Here is a 23166-nt window from a genome sequence, read left to right on the forward strand (position 1 = left end):
CCAATGGATAGAAATGTAAGAAACACTGCCCTGGTATTTATGTTTCCAGGTCTTGATGTTCTAAATTAACTTAAAGCCACCATAATGTGCTTTGGACCCACCTTTGAGCTGTAACTAAGCTATGGCTCCTACTTGAGGCTTACAGGAGCTTGGGGGTAGAGGGACCGCGTTATCCCAATGAGAACTTGGGGAGAGAAGGACTGCGTTATCCCAATGGACGAGCTGCTATGGAGCACAAGGGGTCTTTGGGAATGTCTGACAGGGCTGGAGATGGGGCACAGACCAGAGGCCTGGCACTGCAGGGCAGCCCTGGGCTCTGCTCTCCAGCTTTAACACACTTTCCCAGCCCCTGGCCGCTGGAACAGCACATTTTGCTCGTGCTCCATCCCCGAGCGAAAAGCTCCCAAGTCCACAGCAGGGGCGTGCGAAGGGCGACGGCGGCTCCCGCCTCCCGCCCGCCTGCCCCCACAGGAGGCCTCCCTCCCCCCCCTCGCTGCCACCACAGGCGGTGGCGGCAGGCCGGGGGAGGCCGCAGAGCGGCCCGGCCGGGCCCGGCCCGGCCCAGCGCGGTTTCCAGTCAGGGCAGCGCCGCCGCAGCGGCGGCTGCCATCCCTTCCTACCCGCCTTCCCCCCCGCCCCCGTCCCCGTCCCCGCCACCAGCCGCTCCGCGCCGGGGCCGCGTGCCCGGGCGGGGCGGTGTCGGTGCCGGGCGGCCGCAGCACCACGGGGCCCGGCGGGAACCGGGGGGGGGGGGGGGGCGATGGGGGGAGGGGCGGCTGCGCGGAGCCGTGCCCCGCGCCTGCGCAGAAGGCGCGGAGCGGCGAGGTCACCCCCTCCCCTCCGCGCCGCCCCCGCCGCGCCAGAGCGAGGCTGGGCGTGCGGCGTCACGGCGACGGCCCCAAGCCGCGCCCCGGCACAGGCAGCGAGAGGGAGCGGAGCGGGCGGAGCGCAGCGGGGCTCGGCCGGCGAGGCGGCGGCGGTCGGCGGGGAGCGGGAGGCGCTGTCCGGTAGGTCGCGGCGGGGGAGCGCGGGCCGAGCCGCTGCGGCGGGGAGCGGCGTGTCTGGTACAGGTGGCGCGGCGCGGCGGGGCGGGGACGGGCCGGTGGGGGCGGCGGCGGCGGCGGTGGCGGGGGGGGGGGCGGTGGGGAGCGGCGCGCTGTGAGGGAAGGGGCACGAGCCTGAAACATGGCGGAGGAGGAACTGGGAGCCGCCGCCTCGTCCGGCCTCAGGCGCGGGGGGACACCGCGGCGGGGGGGGGGGAGGAGCGGGGCGCCGAGGGGCAGCCGCTGCCAAGCGGGCCGAGGGCCCGGCCCTGCCCTTCGCCGCCGGTCCCCGGAGCAGAAGTTGGAGCGGAAGCGGAAAGTTGTAACCCCGCGGTTCGGGGCCGCGACGTGGGGCCCGGCCGGGTGCGGGGAGGGGCGGGTGACGCCCGGCTCGGCCCCCGCCGCGGGCGGGGAAGGGGACGGTCCCCGGCTGCTGCTGCTGCCGCCGCCGTCGTCGTCGTCGTCGTTGTCAGCGGGAAGTCCGAGCCGGAGCCCCACCTAGTCCGGTCGTCGGAGAGAAGCTGCTCGCTCTTTCCGGCCGGAGGAGGGGGGGGGACAGGCCGGGTGCGGCCGGCGGGTTGCCCGGCCGGTGCTTGTGCCAGCCACGGAGCGGGACAAGCAGGCAACGTCGTGGCCAGCGAGTCGCCCTGCTGCTTGTCATAAAATAAAAAGGGGATGACAGGGTTGTTCGTTTCGTCTAAACACCACCACCCACCCCCCCCCCCGTGTCAAAGCAAATGGATGAATTTGACTGACGCTTCCTGCGCCAAACCCATCTAATAACCCCGAGGCACCTCGTACCCCTTCTGCGTGTGTTGGCGAAGAAGCGGTGGAAGGAAAGCGAAGTTTGCGAAGGCTCGAATAAAACCGAATCTGAGTGTTTTCGAGTTGGCCTTGGATTACAAAAAAGAGGATAATAAACCAAGGTTTCCTGCAAAAAAGATCAGTGTGCTTTTACTCCCTTTTCCATCTTAAAGGGATGGGTTATCCTTTTCAGGGGTTATAAAAAAAAAAAAATAGCTTTTTCTATACTGCTTTGGGGTATGATAGCAAGGTAGTACGGTTCCAAGAGAGAGGGTATTTCAGAGATGCCCAGCTTGAAAGTTGCACAGGTCATCTGTGTGTGTTCTTGCATTTAGATGTTTTGATTAGTGTAATTTGTTATTTCCAGCATATAACAGCTACACCTTACCCCAATGTGAAATGTGTAGACAGTGTATGACAAAGACTTTTCAGTATTCTTTCACAGTAAAATATACATTGAAATTACTGTTATAAAAAAGAAGACACGAAACACTCTTCTTTTTCATAAATTATAATTAAAAGGCAAAGAGGCAATCACATTGTCTTATATAGTAACCATTCAGAAACAAATGTATTTCCCTTTGGAAAGAGATTCTTTTCTCCTCTGTGGAAAACTTGCAGAATGAATCAAATTATCTTTTGGATGACTTGTCTCTGTGTTAAAATCTCAAGCTTTTGTAAAAAAAAAAAACAAAACCAAAAACGCAACAACTTGCTATAGTCAAGTGTTTTCACTTTCTTTATTCATCGCATCTTTTTTTTCACTCCTGCTCAAAGTCTATCCTGTAGACTTTATTCTAGCTAAAAATGAGCTGAGTGAATAGTGGAGATTACCTTGGCTGTTCACATCAAAGGCTTTGCAATAAACTTTCTAAGTAATTAGATGCAATGTTTTATTCCTTGGTACCTGCATATTTTTGGGCATGCTCCTTGTAGTGGTATGAACTACTTCAAGTTCAACTTGCAACTGTAGTGTAAAGCTTTATGATTATCTGTAGCTAAAACTGAGTTTTGAGTTGCACTGTACAATATAAATGTCGTGTATCTTTTTTGCAGCAAAGCTGATCATACTTGGAGCACCTGTCTGCCTGGGGGTGAAATAATCTGCAAAACAGAGTTGAAAGACTATAAGTGTAAAAACAGAACTTGTATATGGGGGGGGGACGACACACAATAGTCTTTTTACTGTGTGTAACTCTGTCTCTTGCTTCTATTACTACATACGTGCACCAGATGAGTTTTCTGAGTGGAGTTAAAATTGTGCTATTTTGTTCTGAAGCTCTGCTGTAGGACAGTTCATCAAAAATAAATCTGAAGTGAGCCATGGCAGTTCTCTTTGTGCTGTGCCAGTTTTGCAGAGTAAAACTGACTGTTTAATTGAGAGCCTTTCTGGAGCAGAGGCAAACAGATGGGAATCTAGGTGAGGGCCTGCAAAGAGAGAAATTACTTGTATGGCTGAGGAAGGAAGTGTGCTGAAGACTACAGGGTACCTTGTGATCTAACAGTTAGTAAATGTGACTGGGAACTAAAACAAACAGTTGTCCACCTATCATCTGGGATGTGGGAAGTACAAGAGTCACAGAAGTACTTGAGTACCTGATGCTTACTGCTATAGTGCAAATCCTGTCATCTGCAGAGCCTGCTAGCTGCTCGGAGTTAGATACGGAGAGGTGCTCTTAAGGGTAAGCATATCTTACAGATAAAAACAGGCACTCTGTCGTCCTTGGGTGTATGGTAAGAGGGTAGGCGGGTCCTTTATGAATTGGCCCGTCTAAGTAACGCTTAGATGACTTTCAGATACCTAACTGAGGTTTGAGAGTGTTCTTCAGGGTAAGCTCAAGTTGTTGTGAGGTATAATCAAAATTGCTCTCTTAGTAAACAGATCACTAAGCGTATCCTGTGCAACAGAAGTTCATGTTTAGCTGGTGGTTGCAAGCGCTGCCACTCTTCTGCCTCGGAGCAAATACAAAAGCAGACTGAAGTGCACTGTGTAATGTCAGCGTGTTGAATCCCTGCAGAGTTGGGGCAGGCTTCTGCTGTGTTCTGTTGCATCTAGGTCAGGTAGAGGGATATTTTAGACAGCCTCCTCGTTCGGAGAGATTGAAGGAGTATCTACAGTAACTACACCTTCGTATTTGATGGCAAACTTTGTTTTCCTGCTCAGACGTGGTTAAGATGGTCTCTTTCTATTCTTCTTGCATAAAGCAGGGAAGAAGGAAGGTTTTTTTATTACTTGAATGCTGTTAATAGGGGACCTGTTTTCAAGTTGATTGAGTTTTAAAGTTGTTCAGCAGTTCGCTGCAGTAGAGCTGTAGTATCTTACTTAAAGCATCTAGTGTATCACTTTCTCCTTAGTGCCTGTCAGCCATGAGAAAACTGAGTGGGACAGGTGAAATAGAAGCAATATTCTCATGAAGCTATGGCAGTTTGCTTGTAGTAGGCAAGCACTATTTGGAGAAAGTCAAAGACCTTGTCTGCTGGCACAAACTGCTGCTTCATGGAACAGTTGAATGAGGCTACCTTCAAAAGCGGCAGTAGGTTCTGGCTTGAAGCTCTCATCTCTTGAGCTTTAGAATGGCTAAAGAAACACTGGACAACTAAAAGTGAAAAGGGTGGTTTTTTTATTGTTGTGTGTGCCTGTTTATGTGTGCTGTTGTGAGCTCCTGACGTATTACGTGTTCTTCTCTAGCAGCAAGGAAAGAGAGGAAGGCTGTAAACGCCAGGTTGGAAATCTGCCTGTTAGGCAACTTTCAAAATATGAAATGATTTGGGGGCCCTCTAGCTATTCAGGATGCTCTTTTTTCAAGAGCAGTGTTTTAATAGTAATTTTTACTACTGAAGCAGTAGAGTGAAAGTTACTATAAGACCCTACAGGAATGTGTGTAGCAGAGTTAAAGGAGCTTTTTGGAGTTGAACCAGGAAGAAGAGGAGGCATTCGACAATATCTTGTACACTGTCCCACTCGGCTTTCTAGTTATTAATCTAAGGACTTGATGTTATTTGAAGTAAATCCCTGCTATGCAACTATGAAAAGAGACTGCCAATTACAGTACACATGGTTAGTTTGTTCTTGGCCAAGGGAGGAAGGCCAGACCATAGTGCAGGAGTGGGACAGCCAAGCCCTTCTAATGGACTGGTGTTTGCATCCTGTGGCAAAGAAGCAGCATCTCCTGTTTCTCTCCAGCCTGACATTCTCTTCAGGGAACTCCTGGTTTCTTAGATCACTTAATATCATTCCTGCAGCTGTTGCAACACAGGAAGGTCTCCTAAATCTGAATGACTTGACCACGTCTTCTTCAGAAAGGATACTGTGTGCCACTGTTACTCACTTATGCAATAATTTTCAGTGTAACTCTTAATTGTAGAGCTATGAGAAACTTTAAATTTCTGGACAGTATTGACGAACTGGAATAGGAGAACAGTTGATTTTCATAACTGAAGACAAACTTAAAGCAAGGATCTGTAGTTATAATTCTTGTCTTTTTTCGTAGAAATTCTGAGAATGTTCTCTTCACATCAAAATTTGTTGACGTTGAGGTGAATGTTACTCTTACTTGCTTTAATTCTAACAGTTATTAAGTTTTTATTTCAGCCAGTAATCTGGATTAAAGGAAAAGCTGTAGCTTAACAATATTTCCTTTAGGATGGCTTACTTCCTAGCTTTATGTGAAAGTAGATGGTGAAAGTTTTTTCTTACGTTATTTGGGGTGTAGATAGCAAATGCATTTATGTTGGCTAGCCCCCTCTTCACATGTGAACGCAGAACACCGCAACTGTTTCTTTTTGTTTCTCTGTAATAGTTGCCTTAGCTTTTGAAGTCTTGTCTTATTTTTTCCACTTGTAGTCTCCATTCCTGCAACCTAACCAGTTGTGCCTTCATTTTTTTTCCGTGTCTGCAATGAAGGGAAATTTCTTAAAAGCATTCTTCATATATCAGGGAGAAGCAAAAAGAGTACCACTGCATCTGTGTTAAAGATGAACTGCAGATATATGTGAGTTACCTGTGTGGAGTTCAAGAGGAGAGGTGGAGGAGACAGAAGGAGGACCTGTATGTTGCCAGGTGTGGCATTTCAGCACTACTGAAATCAAAGTGTTTCTGGTAGTTGCAGGGCCAGACCAGCTACTTGTGTGTTTTTCTAAAGGTTTCATGTATGGTCAGTATTTTTTACTTAAGATGAAGTTAGTATGCTGGACAGTGCTTGGGACTGCATCAGAACCCAGACAGTACTGATAGTTAAGTTGCGCAGTTGTACAACCCTTGCTTGTAGTTAATCGAACTTCTGTAACGTGTAGTCTGATACTTTCCCAAAAGTGATTCATTAGAAGACTAGTGGAAAGTTGCAGTGTGTTTTGTTTTTTTCTGAATGTGGAGAAGGGTAAACTGGAATGTAGAATGGAAGTAATCTCTTAAGTGGAAGTTATCTAAGAATCTTATTCTCTGCAATAAAGTATTTGGGACTATTTCAGGGAATGGTCCTTTTGTTATTTACTGCCTATGGTTTATATTTGTGCAAGTGTACAGAAAATGCTATGTGTTTTCATGGATTTTATGATGAGCGGCATCAGAAACGAGTTCTTGGCGAGTGTCACTTCACCTTCAGAGTTCTTGCACATATTATACCAGTCCATAGATGAATTTCTGAGATAGTTTTATATCAACAGTATTCTCTGAATATAAGTATGCAATTTGAGATGCCTTGGACTTGTATTCTTAGCATGCTGTGTTCAAAATCCAACTTCTGCTGATGTAAGGTATTTGAGAATATGCCATGCTTCTGGAAATTGGTGTCAAATTGTCCTCTTAGCACTTGGTGGAACATAACAGACTGTGTAGTAGTCCTGTGGTATCAAGAAGGAGCACTGGAAAAGGCAAGAATAGCTGACTGTCATGTTGGAGAATCACTCTTCCATTTTTATGATATATCTTTTTTGACTTAAGTAGTAGATTAGGTGGTATCTTACCAAAGAAGAGACACCCTGTTACTTCATATAGATCATCCTGGGCATTGAGTAAGTTTGGAGGCCAAGAGAGAGAAGTCTGTGATACTATAATAAACAGGCATTCATAACTCTCATTTTTTTAACTGGGTGCTTGGTCTTCAAATGTTCTTACTTTTGGTGTACAATTTTCTACTTGCTTTTTATATCCGAATACTAGAGAGAACCAAGCATTTCTGAATGATACCTATTTTTGCTCATTGTATGTTCTTACCATTTATTGTTACCTTTTCACCTTTCTTTATATTTGAGCAAGTCCGTTGCTTTTTTTAATGATCCTCTGGTTTTTTTTCTGATCTCCCTAAACATTTTATTTCAGGAAATGCCCTAAGCTAAATTGAGGTTCAGCCAGAGATCTCGCATAGAAAACTTAAGTGTGATAGCTGAAGTTCTGCAAAAACTGAGTAGCTGAAAACAAGGTTTTACAATAAGTGCTTTAGGCCACTGTATGTGCTGGTGTTTGGCATCCTTTTGATCTGTGTGTTGCTTTTCATCAAACTCTTAAGAGTAATCTCGGAAGAAAAGTGCTGTATCTATCTGAGTAGGAATTAGAGTGAGAAAATAAGAATTATTTCATGTGAAGCCTAAAATGAAAAGATGAAGGTTGTGCAGTTTTATTCTTGATTAACAAAGTCGTCCTGATGCTACCTCTTCCTTTTCTGCTAGAAATCTGGGTCCTGTCTAGCCAGAAAACTGACGAAGAAGCAACATTCAGTGCATGTTGGTTTGGACTTAATTTAACTACAGCAACCAATATTTTGAACAATGTGCAGTCTTGCTAACTGGATGTACATCCTGCTTCTAGCCAGAGGCAAGATCTTAAGATGCAGTTTGCAAATACTTTTTTTCAAAGACAAATCTATCAACTTGAAAATATTTGTATTTTCAGGTAATGTAATTCTTCCGTTACTTAATCTTATTGTGGACTACTTTTAAAATGAAATATGATGCCCTGAGTTTCACAGAGGAAAGCTGAAGCTGCTTTTCCAAGCTGAATGCTGAATCTGCTGTGATAGTAGAAATGAAAATAAGGAACTATTCACAGCCTTATCTACAGAACGTTGAAGTTGTAGATCCCATGAACCTAAACAGAGGACGGGCTGGGTAAACTGGGAGCACCGTAAGCAATGTGGAAGTACAAGATTGTGGTTTCACGAAGGATAAACTTGCTTCACTGGAACAGTCAGGGTGGACTGAAAAGTCATTCTTCCACTCAGGCTTTGCCCAACATATAGCGTGTTTTGAGATGCATATATTTAACTTGCTGGAAGTAAAACTCTTCTTTAGTAAAAGATTTGGGATGTATCAGTAACACTTGTTCAAATGCTGTGGCGATTGTCATAGTCTAAATAATAGATGACTCTTAGAAGACCAGACATGCTGATTTGTATTTAGAAAGGTCTTCGCATTCAAACCTCCGGAGCCCATTTTAAATTTCAGTATGCTTTGGAGATCTTCTGCTACCTTATCAAAGTACGTGTTTGATTTGACTTAACAGCAAAGTGAGTCTTAATGTACGACAGGTTTCTCCAGAAAATGGCAAGTTTTGAAGATGCGGAGGAACAAAAAAGTATGGTCTAAACAAGAACTAGAGCGATCTTAAGAATATTCAAATAGACTCTGTGGAGACTTGATTAAACAAGTTTAACCCTCATTTATTTGGTAACTCTCTACTAAAGATCTACTCCATGTAATAGAAAATGGTGGGGGGATGAGTGTGGTTCAAATTCACTTGGTTAAAATTATTCAGCTTTTTGTGTAGGTGTCGTCGTGTCTGTGAGCTCAGGCTTGCAAGCGTGAATTGCTTACCTTTGGGTTCCTGCTCATAACTGTCAGATTCTTCCCTCTTGGAAATTTCTGACCCATTAAAGGAGACTTTTTTGGGGCTGTCTAAGATGCATCAGCTGCTCACAAAGCAGATGCAGAACTACAGCAGTTCACAGCTTGGCATGTTAAGATAAGCCAGCATTTGTTTTAGTGATTTTTTTTTTTTTCTTTTTTAAATATCCTCATCTGAAGCTTGTGACGACTTAGCAGTTGCCTCAGAAACAACCAAGTTGTATGTGCATCTGCATACGGGCAGAGGGCTGGAGGTCAGCTTCTACAGTTGTCGTGTTCTAGTCAAGGTATGTTTGTGAGTTGGACGTTCCCTGAGGAGCTACCATCCCTAGGTTCAAGATGCTACTGCCTCGCTGCCAGAAACAGAACAGGATGTTCTGCCCAAGTTTCGGCCACTTCAATTAAGCATTTCAGACCTTTTACAAACACATCTTCATCAGTGGATTCAGCTAATAAAGTTAACTGTGAAAAGAAGCCGTTACGGTTGCACCCCCGTTATTGAAGAGGTAGCAAAACCATGTGGCAGAAGATGGTAGTTTTTGCTGGGTGTTGGTGCATGCTTTTTTCAACTTAACCTCAGGACAGATGTCTCAAGCTTTAACAAAAGAACCCTTTGTGAAATTACATATAATTTGGGGGACTTCGAGTGATGTTTGCTGCTCACATTCAAATACCATGTTTCTATTAGGGAAGTATTGATTGAGAGGTCAAAACAGACATGAGTTACAATTGCTTGGGACTTGGCTGGTATGGTTCATCTATCATGGAAGAACTAATTTTATTCCTGTTAATGAATGCTAGTAGCTAGTATTCTCAATTTGCATAGAATCAGTGTCCTTTCAACAGATAAAACTTCTAATCTTAATTAAAGTGACGTATGGGAATTTGGAAGACTGCTCTCAGGCTACCAACCTGATTTGTAATAGAATTACTGTAAATCATACTATGGAAGGATACTTTGTATGTGAAGGGCCTACACCAGCCAGTCTTAAATGGCCAGTAACAAAAGATCATATGATGAAGAAAATCTGCGTTATCTGTGCCTTGATGATGTGTTAGTAATCTAAACAAACCTGAATTGAAACCAAACTTTAATAATGAAGACAGTGCCAGTAATGATACCTTGGTGTGCAATTGACAGGGATGTATATGATGTCTGGGTTATAGAGAAAAATAGACAGGAGGGACAAAAATTCAGGTGGTATTGGAATTGCAGTTGAACTGAGCATTGCCTTGTGTCGGTAGAAGGAAACCCGATAGAAGGCTTTGCTGGTTCAGCAGCCAGTGTCACAATCGGAGTAGAGCTAGGATTGCCAGATGTTAAGCAGATAACACATGGAATTTGAGGCTAGATCTTGTTTCTGCAACAGAAGTTAAGCTGCCTTTTTCTGAAGGAGAGTATCTTAAGCCAACTGGCAAGTTTATTCTTGAAGTAACTTTCAAACTGCACATAAGTGCATTTTTACAAGAGAAGTATCTTGACTCTGAAAATTTCCATGCCTTACTTGTGGTCCTGCTGTTTTTAACTGTTTTTGTAGCTTGAAAGATAAAATTTACTGTAAGAATTATGCGGAGAAACAAATGCTTGTATCTACTTTTAATCAGAAGGATGAATATCAGGTAAAGCATGTTGGGTGTACCATGATGTGGCAATCCGTTAATTGATAAAAGTTCTAGAGCTAAATACTGATTCATCTCTGCAGTGACAGTAGAGCCAAATTCACAGCAGTAAATTGCTGTCTCAGTTCTCAAAACTTGCTGTGTGGTTGAATACTTAGCTTATGCCTAGGAAGATATCATAATGCGGTAATTATGCATTCTCTGAATGTAATATACTTGTAGTATTTTTAAAAATCTGAGTGTTCTTCTTTTTATGTATTGTCTGCCTGGGTTTTCTTTGCAAGCATAAAAAAAAAACATTTGCAGTGCAGTTTCTTCAGGAATTCTGAGATCATCGTTTTAGCTGGAAGTCTGACTGGTAGAACATGCACAAACAACTTTCATGGGGGATGGTGACTATTTTACAGAAATAGGGAGAAAATGCAAAAACCATGGCAAACAGTCACCAAAAATAAGAATAAATCTGATAAATGTTACAAACTCCAGTTGAGGCTTAAATAGACTATAGCTTAGGTTTTATCAGGGACTCCCAATTCAAATTGACAGATTTTAATCTTTGCACAAAGTTGAAACTTGAACTCGGTAGGTGTTGAAGCATAGCATATTTTTTAGTAGCTTAAGAATGTTCATTACATCACTTGCTTTGAAATGACTTTTTACACTCTGTATGAAACTATTGAAAGTTGCACGTGCTTGTTAGTCTCACATTAGGAAGCTTTCATCTTGAGATATCAGTGGCTTCAAGCAGACCAGTTTTCATCCTTAGAATGTGCATTAAGTTTGTGTTCAGATTTAAGATGTAGCTGGGAGTTAACTTTGACTTAAGGAAAAAAAAAACCCAGATTTTATTCAGCTGTACTAATTATAGACAGTGGAACTAGTCTCACAAGGTAAGCTCACATTAGCTGCTTTGCAGAAATTGTCCCTGTGTGCAGTATTAATCAAGGTGGCTCCTTTCAATGAAAGGAGGAAAACTTGGTTAAGCTATCTCTGTGGGTAAGTCTCCCCACGGGCAGTTCAAGGAGCAACTTAAACCTCGGTGCCCTGTTCGTGCTGCAGTAACTTGTTCTTAGGTCTCTGCCTTTTTCTCAGGTGGCTAGTATGACTTCATGTCACTGGATAAGCTTAATCACCCAGACAGCTTTTTGAAAATCCTCTGAAGGTTCTCTGGCATCAGTTAAAATATTTGAACATAATTGAAGAAATATTTTTGTCCAAGAAAAATTACTGTATTAGTGCCCAGAAGAACTAACTGCCCAACTGACAAAATACTTGTTTGTCAAGACATGAAGCTATCAAAACCAGGTAAAAACTAGAAATAAAAATTGCTTCTAGCTTTGTTTACTGAACAGTTGACTTGCTTCCAAAGAGTCTGCATTAGTAATGAAATAGCTCTACTTCCAGGAGTCTTGAGTATAAAAGTCTTAATTAGACCCGATCAGCTTTTCAGTGCATCTTGTCTTCAAAATTGATTTCTGAATAATGTTTTCTATAAATAAGTGTGAAAGTCAGCTCCGGAGTATTTTAATTTCTCTTTAATAATAATCTCTTTAATAATATCGCTTACACTGTTGAGTAAGGATTATCTGAGTTGCTTTAATTCCTAAAGCATCGAAAAGTTGGTGAAAATAAGCCAAAGTGGAAGCCTGTTTAGGCACTGAAATTATTCGGGGGGGGGGAGGGAAAAAAAAAAAAAAACAAACCAAACCAAAAAACCACCACAAAACCCAAACCCCAACTCCTTGGAGTTGAAGGATAAGAATTTGGGACTTCCCCTTACATGTAAGTATTTGGGGAATATTAAGAACAGCACACATCCTCTCTAATTAGTTGCTTCCCTGAAGAAGGGGTTCTAAACCGAGGGACTCAAAACTTAGTGGAATCTGGATGGTACAAACAATTAGAAAGATTTAGGTTTGGCCATCTGAGACTGCTCGAGTACCAGAAGTGGGAAACATCTTGTCTGGGAAGACTTAATCCTCTGACCTTGGTTGGTCCTGTGACTGAACTAGAGCTGTTTTTCCAAATGTCTGACCATTGTCATCTTGTTCTGTCTCAGGGCTAGTATCCCCTCTCTGAGAAGCAGGGTTTTTTTTTCCCTTGGCTTTTTTTCCCTCCACTGCTAATCGTAAGCAGGTAAACCAGTTGGTTAATTTGCTTCATCTCTCATTCTAATGTTTGAAGCTTTTTTTTCTCATGCAAACAGTTGAGATTAATTTAGGAGTGCTATTCCCAAGATGGTTCTAACAAAGAACCTCTCTTTCCAGAGCGGTAAATGTGCTGGGGCAGAAGCATTATGAAAATTTGAGTGAATACACTGCAACTTCACAATACAACCAGAATGTCAGGGTCTAAAACAAGAATCATGGTGTCTGTGAAGTGCTGAATAATCATGATCCCTTCTGAAAATGATTATGCGTCTGTGAGGGACTATTTGTTTAATTCCAGACCTGAACAACTAGTTCGTTCACATAAGCAAGTCTCAGGGACATCTTCACGTAGTGACTGTATAAATTCATGTCTTTGGCCTGGGGCTGAGCTCCAGTTAGAGCTTCATTTGGTTTAATATCACTTGGAAAGATTGGATTATTAGCTTTCCTATTCTTCAGACAGATAACAAAGTTGATTCAGAAACCAAAATTTAAAGCTGAAGGAGTTGAAAGAAAACTGGCAAACTAAATTCCACAAAAAAAAAAAAAAGAACACTTTCATAAATATCACATCAAGCCCAATTACCAAAGTATTTGAACCTTGATGAATCCTTCATTGCGTGGCTGCTTTTTAGGAAAGTTTTAAAAGCAGTAAGTGTGCAGTTTCTTCATTCCCTGCTAAAGTAGGGTTTCTTATTCCTCAGCTTTCTTAGCATCATCATTTTGGTTTGCGTTTTTCTGGAGACATACTTCAAGAAATTTTTCAAGAAAATGTCTGCGAGGCACTTTTTCCTGGTTTATCTGATAAGGGCAGAAGCTGAAAGCAAGTTCTACGTTCATGGTCCTTGACAAATGTGAAGCTTTTAAAATACGTTTCTAGTATGTTGTCTTGGCTAACCTTTCTTCCTTCTGTTCAAATGGTGTTTATTCAAAGATCTGCTCATCCTTCAAAGAGAATCTTTATTGGGAAAAGTGTCCATGTGCATATAAAGCTCTTGCTCCTCTAGTTTGTCAAGTACTTTGATTTTAAGAAGTGTGCTGTTCAGAAGTAGAATTAAGGAGTTACTTTAATACACGACACTAATGCATTAATACATGCATTAATTAGAAAAGTAATATGAACAAACTAACGAGAGAGGCTGCACAGGCGTGGTTTTATGGACTGCTACATTTCAGGAAGTATGCAAGGCAGTTACTGAAGTGCCACTTGCAGTTAACAGAGGCAATCTGAAAGTGAGCTCTGTACTTTCGAGAGATTGTGTATTTCAGATGGCATTGGAACCTGGTTTATGTGAACACACTATTTCTTGAGAAGAGTAGCTTCCCTCGTTCTTCTAGCTAAATCTTGCATTAGACATCTCCAGAGTTCACAGTTATGTCAAATATCTGTGCATATAAATATTTGACTCAGCTGTTCAAAGCCAGTACCCACTCCAATTAAGAAGAAAAAAACCCCTTACTTTTTGCATGCTTCCTATCTTCTTGTTCTTTAGTGCCTGCATAGAGACCACAGTTGACAGTATTTTCCTGCCTAAACATGGAGGAGCAGAAAAATGAAAAAGCAAAGGTAGCTGGCATTGCTCTCACTCCTTGCAGGTCTGTCACCTTAAAGGTAGCCAGCCTTCAAAGCACAATTTCTCTCTTAAAATAGACTCTGCTCAATGAAGAGGGATTCAAACAGGCGACGTGGTTTATTTGGTAGGAATAAGTTTAAACTTATTTATATCTAATTGTTGGGTGATTCGGTGGATACTTCTCATCAACTGTCCAATAAATCTGGGGGTTTTTTTGCTTATCTGTTACTCGGTTACCATAGCCTCTTCGTTTCTGTTGTGCCCCTTTGAGTATATCCATTTTACAGCCCTGAGATAGGGTGATCTGGGGAGTACAGACAAATATTGTTGTTGGACTTAACCCTATCCTATTCTAGACATGCTGGCCATGCTGTGATATAGCTGTAGCTTTAGAGTGCTCAGTTGTAGACAAGAAAACACGTAAACCTAACTGTCTCCTTATTTGAATGACAGATTGTGTGATCTAATAATAGTCTTTCCTCTTTTCCAGTTAATACAGTTGTTTTCTGATAGCTTCAGAATGGAAGGGTATCACTGAAATGACTGGTTAGTGCATACTGCTGAAAATTATTCTTAAGGTGCTACATTCTACATTGAGCTCTGTCTTGACTGTACAAATGGTTTCATAATTACATATTCTTCCAAAGTTCTTCCAGTAACTTATTTTTTGGGTGGGGTGGGAGAGGATGACAGTATGTGAAATGCAAGGCACAAACTTTGTAAAGAGATATTGCATGCACTAAGTCCAGTGTCTGTTTCAGAATGGCTAGAGAAGTGTGGTTTGTGTTTTGTTTTTTTTTTCCCTAGGCAGAAAAGGAAGTCCACCAGAAGTGTGAGCTTCCATCTCAGGTTTTATAGTTTGCATCTCTTTCAGCAGTTGAACTTTTTACTTTAATGTCTTGCTTGAAGCTTAATGGCTTCTGTTGTTTCAAATACTATCAAGTAACTGAAAGATAGGGTGCTTTATGGCTTAAACCTCCTCTTTTATACTTTGTCGTCTTCCTCCTCTGCCCCCACTCGTTTGTCATAAATGACTCAAAAGGAAATCGTGTTGGCACTGGATGGAGCTGAATAAAATATTAGCTCGAGTCAAGCATTGTGTCAGTCTGAAAAGTAAAGTAAGAAAGATCAAGGTTTAGAATGCAAGCAGTCTGTACAACATGTGATACGGAAAAATAGGTTTGAGCTAGAGCAGAGTCAGGTCAGGCTAGTTGGGAATCACTGGAAAGTCAAGCTCAGGCAGGATCAGAGCCCTAACTCAGTCTGGGGCACACTTCCAGCCAGCAGGCATACTGGCCAGTGAAAAAGTGCGTGCTTTTATTACACCAAGTAGTGTGGCAGACAGCAGTGTCCTAAAGCAGCTCCTACCTTCGTGGGCTGGTGGCTTCTTAGCTTAGAAGGAGCCAAAGACCTGTAACCAGGAAAGTTTTCTTAGGAAAGTCCTCTTAGCTAGGAATTGAATTTTTCTTTTCTGTTAGAAAACAGTAAGAGGAAGGTGAAGTGACATCAGGACTGCTGCTCAGAGCCAGTGGGGTGGTAGATCTAAGTGGGAGCAAATGATAGATGGTACTTCTGCTGCATGCTGCGGTAGAGATGTCCAAGTTAGCTTTCTTAAAGCATTTTGGAGAATACGTTGGTTTGTGTTTCGTTCCAAGATGTCATTGCCAGACTACCTGATGACAGACCAGTGCATGGATGCCAAGCAACCGCTATGCTGTATGGGGGGGGGGGGGGGGGGGGTATATATAAAGGATTACTATGTGCTCTTGGTGAGTTAAGGAGTAACTGTACAAATGACAAAACAGTTGTCAAGGGGAAAAAGGAGGTTACTACTTACATTGCTCACTGCCGGAGTTTGGAAGGAGGGTTGGAGAAACATTTGAGTGTACTGCAGTCTGGCTTTGCCACATCTTCAAAGATCTTAAAAAAGGCTTTTGCTTAGGTGCTTCAGAGATTAAGAAAATTGGTCAGCCAAGCTGTAATAGTGTATATACGTGCTTTAATTGGGTACCACCACCTAAAGCAGTGAAATCAGCTCCAGAGTGTCGTACAGCGATTGGATAATTAGGGTTGAACTTCATAATCGGGATGCCGAAAGAAGCCTTGGCTTGCATTAAATTCCTGAATCCCTGTTGGAGAGCAAAATGGAATTGCCAGTCTCTCACTAAAACCAAGTTGTTAGCTTCTTATTTCAGGATTTGGAATTTTCTTTAAGGAGTTGTAGGTCAGTCAGTAAGAAAGTCACAAATTACTCAAACCACGAGGTAAAACAGATATTTGGTAGTTGCTGCTTGAGTTCTGTTACTTCTAAATTACTGTCAGCCTTCGTTCTTGACATCTTCATATTTAGTTGTTAACTTCAGACTGAAGACTGAAAAATTCAGCTTAAACTGTTCTTTTCAAGACAGTGAAATTGCTGCAGTTCACCTAGATTGCTGTACTGGGATTTCCCCTACACCCACTACGTTTGTGTCGTTCTAGTGACACCTTTCCAAAAATAAAGGCATAACTGAATGTTTGTTTTAAAGAAATGACAGGTAATGTCGTTACAGGCTTAACTTGTAATGACTTTGAAAGGTGCATTTCAGTACAGTTAGACAATCCTTTTTCCTATTGGTTGTAGAAAGGCTGGACAACTTACACGTTTGTGGATCTAACTGAACATTTTACGGGGGTACCAAATAGATTAAACTTGTGGCGTGAATGGTTCTGGTGGTCCGTGTTTGCAAAAAATCTGTGTAAGGAAGGAAACGTAGTTTTTAAAGTCAGGAGTGAAAAGATGTTCTATTTGGTGTGAAAATCACTGAAGAGTCTCAAAATTTATTGGTAACAGAAGGCTGTGGAGAGACTTGCTTTGCTGGAGATCAGGTCAATTATTTCCTTATGGCTTTCTCCTTGCGTTCCTTTTGCTTGCTTACGGTACAAGGAACAGTTTAGGTAAGTTAAAAGATTGCTCATTATGTGTTTGCTAGAAGAAAATTAAATAGGACCTGGCCTCTTGATTTCTCAAGTCTTCTGACAATGTGGAGTTAATCAGTGATGGCAAAGATGGACACTAACGTGGAGGTGATCTGATTTCTCTGTAAATCATCTTAGCATTTTGTGCTGAGCACCTAACAGATGGTGTGACTCCCAGAGATGCTGTGAGATTACTGCTGATGAGAGGGGTCTTTATTACCTTGCTTCCGCTGCTTACCTTGTACAAGTGCCTGTGTTGGATTCCCTGCACTTCCCCTCTTCCCTAACACCCAAATTATTCGTCCGTTGGGGAGGGTTTCGTCTTTCTGCGCACGCAGAGAGGGCAGAAAACAGGTAACTCAATCTGATAAGTGCTAGAGCCGGTACAGGAGAGGAACCGAGACCTTCCTCCCAGGGCAGCGGTAACAGTCCTGTTAGCTCAGTTGTTAGCAGGACTATGAGAGATGTGTTTTCTTGAGCAGTATGACCCGAAGACATATCTCAAAATCTGTGGCCTTGTTTTGTTTTTTGCTGGGTCAGTTTTCAACAAAGGTGAGCAAGCAAGCGTGGAACAGGGGAACAGATCTAGGTTGTAGGAGAGGAATGGTCTCAAAAGAATATTTTTGTTGCCTCCAGTTATTCATTAAACTAGTCATTATAACTGTGGTTAGATACCTAAAAAAACATTAATCAACTTTCAGACTTAAGAAGGGATTTTTTTTTTTTTTTTTTTTTTTTGAAAACTGACTTCTGGGATCCTGCTGTTCTTTTTGAGAAATGTTTGTTTGCTGGGAAGAGGTTGGTTTAATTTTCTTACACAAGTCTCTCTGTGATTCTTTGTTTAGCATTTAAGTGTTTCAGCATGAGAAAATGCATGCTATCTCCTCTTGGGTAATTGTTTCTTATCAATAGTAACTGTTAGCTTTGCTATAGTAGGGTTTATTCAATATTTCTTTATGGGAGAACAGTAATGAGGTAGAGGAAATACTGTATCTGATGGTTTGCAGCATTTTATTGTAGGTGCATTAAGAGCTGATAGCTTGAAAATGGCCACTGTATTAAAAAAAATTAACTAAGCCCTTTTATCAAACCCTGCTTAGTGAACTGGATTGTGGTGTCATGGTTGTACTTTCTGCATATAGATCAAACTTTGGGTCAGTAGATACAAACTTTGGATGTTATTTCAAGTAAATGACAATACAAATAAAGAGATGCTGTTGCCTAAAGAAGTTTCCCATATTGTTTTTTTTGTCAGTATGCTGATGCTTTCAGTTCTTCAGAGCAGACTGGAGGCATTTCATGCATGTCAGCCCATATGAGCAAAATCATTTACACGTGTATGCGTATATATATGAAATTACAAAAACTTACGTGATATGAAATAAGTTTGCGGGATGGATGAGGAGAGGATGTGGTAGCTGTGAAAGAAACCTGTTTTTAGAATTACTGTATCAGTACCATAGGTAACAAACATTAGCAGCTGTTTACCTGATAAACCTATTCAGTACTGTGAATGCAGTGGTTGTAAAACTGCAAGCTCTTTAGGCATCTCTGAATATTGGTTTTGGTCTGTTGCTGCAAAATATATAGTGCAAGTAACTTGTGAGTGAATGAAAGATCTTGAGAAACCTGTGAAATACCTTAATGCTTGCTGTGACTATAGCTGAGAGGTGCCATGCACTTGTTTGCATGACTAGAAGAGATTTTGTAGGTTTCTGGAAAATGTTATGAGATGAACACACCTCACTGGATGGTATGCTGTAATCCGAGTAATTGGCCTATCAATTGAAGTAAATTAATTTCTATGCCTGATTCCTCCTTGCTGTAAGTAAAGGAGATTAATCCATCCAGAGGCCTCTGAGGAAGTGGTACATGCACATGGGTGTGAACAGTTCTTCTAGATACTTGTGCACTTTCTTTGAAACACCTGTGATGTTTTGGCAAGATCATGATACCGAGGTCTTTATTACAGAGAGTCTCAATCTGTTCTTGCCTTTTCTCTAAATTACTGTTTCATGGGATATAAAAATCTCCATTTTAAAGACTTTCAAAGTCTGTACTATCTTGACTATGAAATTAGGCTAGATAACACACAAATAATGGTTCTTCTTTAAGTGCTAAAATCCTGGTAACAAGAAAACCTTGGAGGTACTTTTTTTGTGCTAGATGAAAAAGTAGCATCGTTCAGCAGTTACTGTGTCTTGAATAAATGTCCATGGTTTCCATATTGTGTAATAATTTAAGTGACATCCTGCTTAGGTTATGCCTGGTTATAATGGTATATCTCCTGCATTTATCAGTTGATGTCAATATTTAACTCTTCATGTCTTGTTATATACGCGATCTTACAGTGGCTGTAGTAATGCTAAAATAGTTGTCCTGTTGATCAAAATGGTGAACAATTTATTGTGTGTTTTAGGTATTGAGGGTGATTTATCTCTTGCATCATGCGTGAATACAAGCTAGTGGTTCTTGGTTCTGGAGGTGTTGGAAAGTCTGCTCTGGTAAGTACTTTGTGAGGCAGTTTGAGTATGTTTTCTTAGGTTTCTCATGTCTCTTTCTCTAATACACTCTCTACTAACCTATATTTCTTTTATGTAAGCGTGCACAAATAAACATAAATGTAAGTAATGACTGCTGAGGGTTTCTGGCTAGAATACATCCTTTACTGGGTGTATCCGCATCCGTTGGTGCGCTCTCTCATGCTAGTATTTTTGTACGGGGTTGGTTTGATGGTGCTTGGTCAGATTTTTGCCTGTCTTACACAGTGAAGTGCATAGCCACAGCATTATGAAGCCTTCCCTGGGTAACCCAGCCATAGGTCTGTGGGAAATCAAGCTGCTTCATGAAACACAATGAACTGGTTTGCCTGTGTCTGGCCTTGCTAACTCCTGTCTCTAGAAAAGTCTTCAGGGTGCTGTTTGCTTAATGTTTGATAGCAGTCTCTAAAGCACTGATATTTCTTTTATGCAAATACAAATATATATTTGCATGTTTGTAGGAAGTTTAGTCTGTTTTCTACATCTTTCCCTGGAAGTAGGTGTATAGCTGTGGCAGGCAGTAAACCAAAAAGCTCGTGCATTTTAGTTAAACAATTACAGAAAAGTTTAGTCTGACCTAGACTAGCACTGAAAAAGTTCACAGAATATGATGTTCTCAACCCACCTAAGAACTTTACATCTTTCAGTTTAGTTGTGCGCTTTATCGTAAAGTAAGGTCTAGAGGTCCACTCTACCAGGTAAGAAATATTCTTTTACAAAGTGGTAAGAGAAAGGAAAACTTAAATGACAAATCATCTTAGATTGTGAAAGAACTTTTTCCTTCACCTCTGAATTCTTTATCTTACTGCAGCGTTTCTGGATTTGAACCTGTCTGCTCTGACTTGGCCATTGACTCTTAAAGTTCCGCTTGACTTGTGCTAAAAACGTCCTACGTGCTAGGTACACAGGAATATCCTACTGAGTCTAGTTAAGACTAGTAAATGCTGGCCGTCGTTTTTTGACTAATTCCTGTGCTGGCAGATAAGTAGCAGAAGATGCAGTAGTTCTAAATGCAAATGTAAAAGCCATGCAGCTGTATACGGTATTCTATTCAACTAAAAACTAATAACGATTCCAACAGTTAGACAAACCTTAAATCAATGCATGCTTTAATTCTTATGCTCTAAGTGAGAGTGGATAAAGGAAGGTGTAGCATTGCTTCATCTAACAGTACTTAGTCAAATAGGCATATACATCTAACTTCTTGTTGTTTCTTATAATTTATAGTTATGTCAACCACTTAATTTGCTGTCAAAAATGTAATGGATAACTGAGTATACACCTAGAACAGTAATTTGTGTACAATGTTTACAAAATGCCACTGTATAAGAAGAATCTTACAAGACCTTTTGTCTTGCAGACTGTACAGTTTGTTCAAGGAATATTTGTTGAAAAATACGATCCTACGATAGAAGACTCCTACAGAAAGGTATATGCAAGACCTCCCTAGTGTTACAGAAACTTAAAACTGCAGTGCACATTGTCAAATATTTGAGTTATTGCTTGAAAAAGGGTATGCCTGGTAATGCCACGTAATACCTGGTAGCTTAACAAGTTTGAAATGTGAAGGTGCTCTTAAAGTCTGTCTGAAAGGAATAATTCAAGGCTAGCTTTTTAATGTTTAAGCATAATACCTTACTAGCTAGTCAGTAAAAAATCGCAATTTCATTGTCAGAATTGAGAACATTGATTATTTTTTTTTTTTTAGTAAAATAAACTACCACTTTTTAGTTTTTATAATATTTATTATTATTTTGTGTGTGTGTTAGTATCTGCAGGTAGATTTGGACCTGTATGTCAGAGGTTCTAAGCTTCTTTGCTACTAGCAAAATCTGCTAAAAACAACTTGAGGCTCACCTTTAGAACACTGGAGACAACATACTGTATTCTTAACAGTTTGACTGATAGCTTGATATGCTTCCATTAGATGGGTTGTTGTTTTATTAACAAGTTAACACAAACCTATCATAAATGAACAAACACTTAGAGTGGCCTGTTAGTTTCTCTCTTCCCATCTTCAGCATGACAGGCTGAAAGATCTGACTCTGCTTGCATCATCTTGAATCTCCATATTGCTCACTCTTCAGTTTCAGCTGAGACCATGATTAATATTCCAGGCTAAGATAGCTTACATCTGGACTGCTACCAAAAGAGTTAACCATTTGGTGAAGCAGAATAGTTTCCAGCTGTGTCAGTTTCTTAATATTTTTCTCCTTTTTTTAGCTGAATTACTTTTCAGATGCATTGATGCTCTGATGTAGCTCACCATGTGGCCACAAAAATACCAGTGTCTGTACAAGGGAGGCAAGATGCACAAACCCTAGCTGGGAATGGGCAAAAACTGCAGTACCTCCTCTTTTAGCAGTGGGCTACATTTATATTGGAATAAAGAGGCTTCATTAACAGCCATTGCAGCCTTTAGTTACCAGAATCTTTTCTGAACAGAAGAGGAATTAGTGAGAGCAAAATGATAATTTCACACTTGTTTTCTTTGACCTCACAGAAATCTATATGCTGGAAAAATCCTCATCTTTGTTAAGCATGTGGGCTTCCAGCCAAAGCCAGAACTTCTATTAAAGAGACAACAGCAACAAAAAATTCTATATAGCCACTTACTTTTTCTGTATCAGAGGAGAAGGAATTTTGGATCCTATCCTGATGTTTGGTGCAGGCCTTTGCTGGGTCAGGCCCAATAAATGACTCCAAAAACATTCACAAGCTGTACTAAAGTGAAATGTTTCCTTTGTTATATATTTACATTCTTCAGGTCATGCTAGATTCATGATGTTTGCTGGGTGAATTTTTCCAAAGGCTGTTTCCATGGAGCCTGAAAAAGTAAAGCCATCTCAAGAAATTTTGCCTTTTGCTAAGTAATTTTTTTAGCAAAGATCTTGTAATGTTCCTTTCAGATTTGATCCTGAAATGACTAGGAATATCTCTGTATATTCTTCTTCTCAAATCAGCTAGATGGTTGAAGTGTTGCTTAAGTCTGGACAACACTTTGTGCAGTCATTTTCTTCCCCTCACTGCTAGTTACAGTTCTAACTTGCTGCTTGACTTAGGTGACTTTAAAATGTATTGGTTTGGCAGTTGCAATTCTGTACTATTAGTCTTAAATCTGTAATATTTGAAGTTGAGAGGATGAAATATTTTAAGTTTGCATGGAACAAAATAATTTGAGCATGAAGTCTTGAAACTTGACACCTTGGTTTATTTCCCAGATACTTCTTCATAAGGAGAATAGATGCTGCTTAATTAGCTGAATAACTTTGTCAGCAATATATGCTAAAACAGTGGCTATTGAAGGAATCTCCAACCCGAGTGGACATGGGGGAGGTGTGAGAGGAGTGGAAATACTCCTCTTCCCCGCCCCCCAAGCTCAAATCTAGTTACAAAAGAAAAGCTCAAAGTTAAACTAGTGATAATGCATATATCGGGAACAGGGGACACACAGAGTGCTGATCTGCCAAATAGGAATTTTACATGCAAATGGAAACAAGGGAAGTGTACCAATAGCTTGAAAGAAAAAAAAAGTGGGTAGCCTGCTTGAAACAGCTTGAGGGTACTTCCATGTCCTTTGATGCCCTCAAGGCCTTTTTTTTTTCGAGGCGGGGGGGGGGCAGGGGGGAGCGGCTAGAAA

At 41.3% G+C, this 23166-nt stretch overlaps 1 protein-coding gene across 1 annotated transcript in view; it reads left to right on the forward strand.

The window, feature by feature from the left end:
• Nucleotides 1-848: 848 nt before the first annotated feature.
• RAP1B (RAP1B, member of RAS oncogene family) overlaps nt 849-23166 on the forward strand; it is a 31351-nt gene continuing 9033 nt past the window's right edge. Inside the window, exons 1-3 of the mRNA XM_087764514.1 lie at nt 849-1007; nt 19406-19490; nt 20887-20955. Of these exons, the coding sequence (XP_087620640.1) occupies nt 19434-19490; nt 20887-20955 (126 nt within the window). The 5' untranslated portion in view covers nt 849-1007; nt 19406-19433. The remainder of the gene's footprint in view (nt 1008-19405; nt 19491-20886; nt 20956-23166) is intronic.

The sequence above is a fragment of the Nipponia nippon genome, unplaced genomic scaffold (genome assembly GCF_047370975.1).
Source record: "Nipponia nippon isolate SJK-2023a ecotype South Korea unplaced genomic scaffold, ASM4737097v1 scaffold_3, whole genome shotgun sequence".
Lineage (NCBI taxonomy): Eukaryota > Metazoa > Chordata > Aves > Pelecaniformes > Threskiornithidae > Nipponia > Nipponia nippon.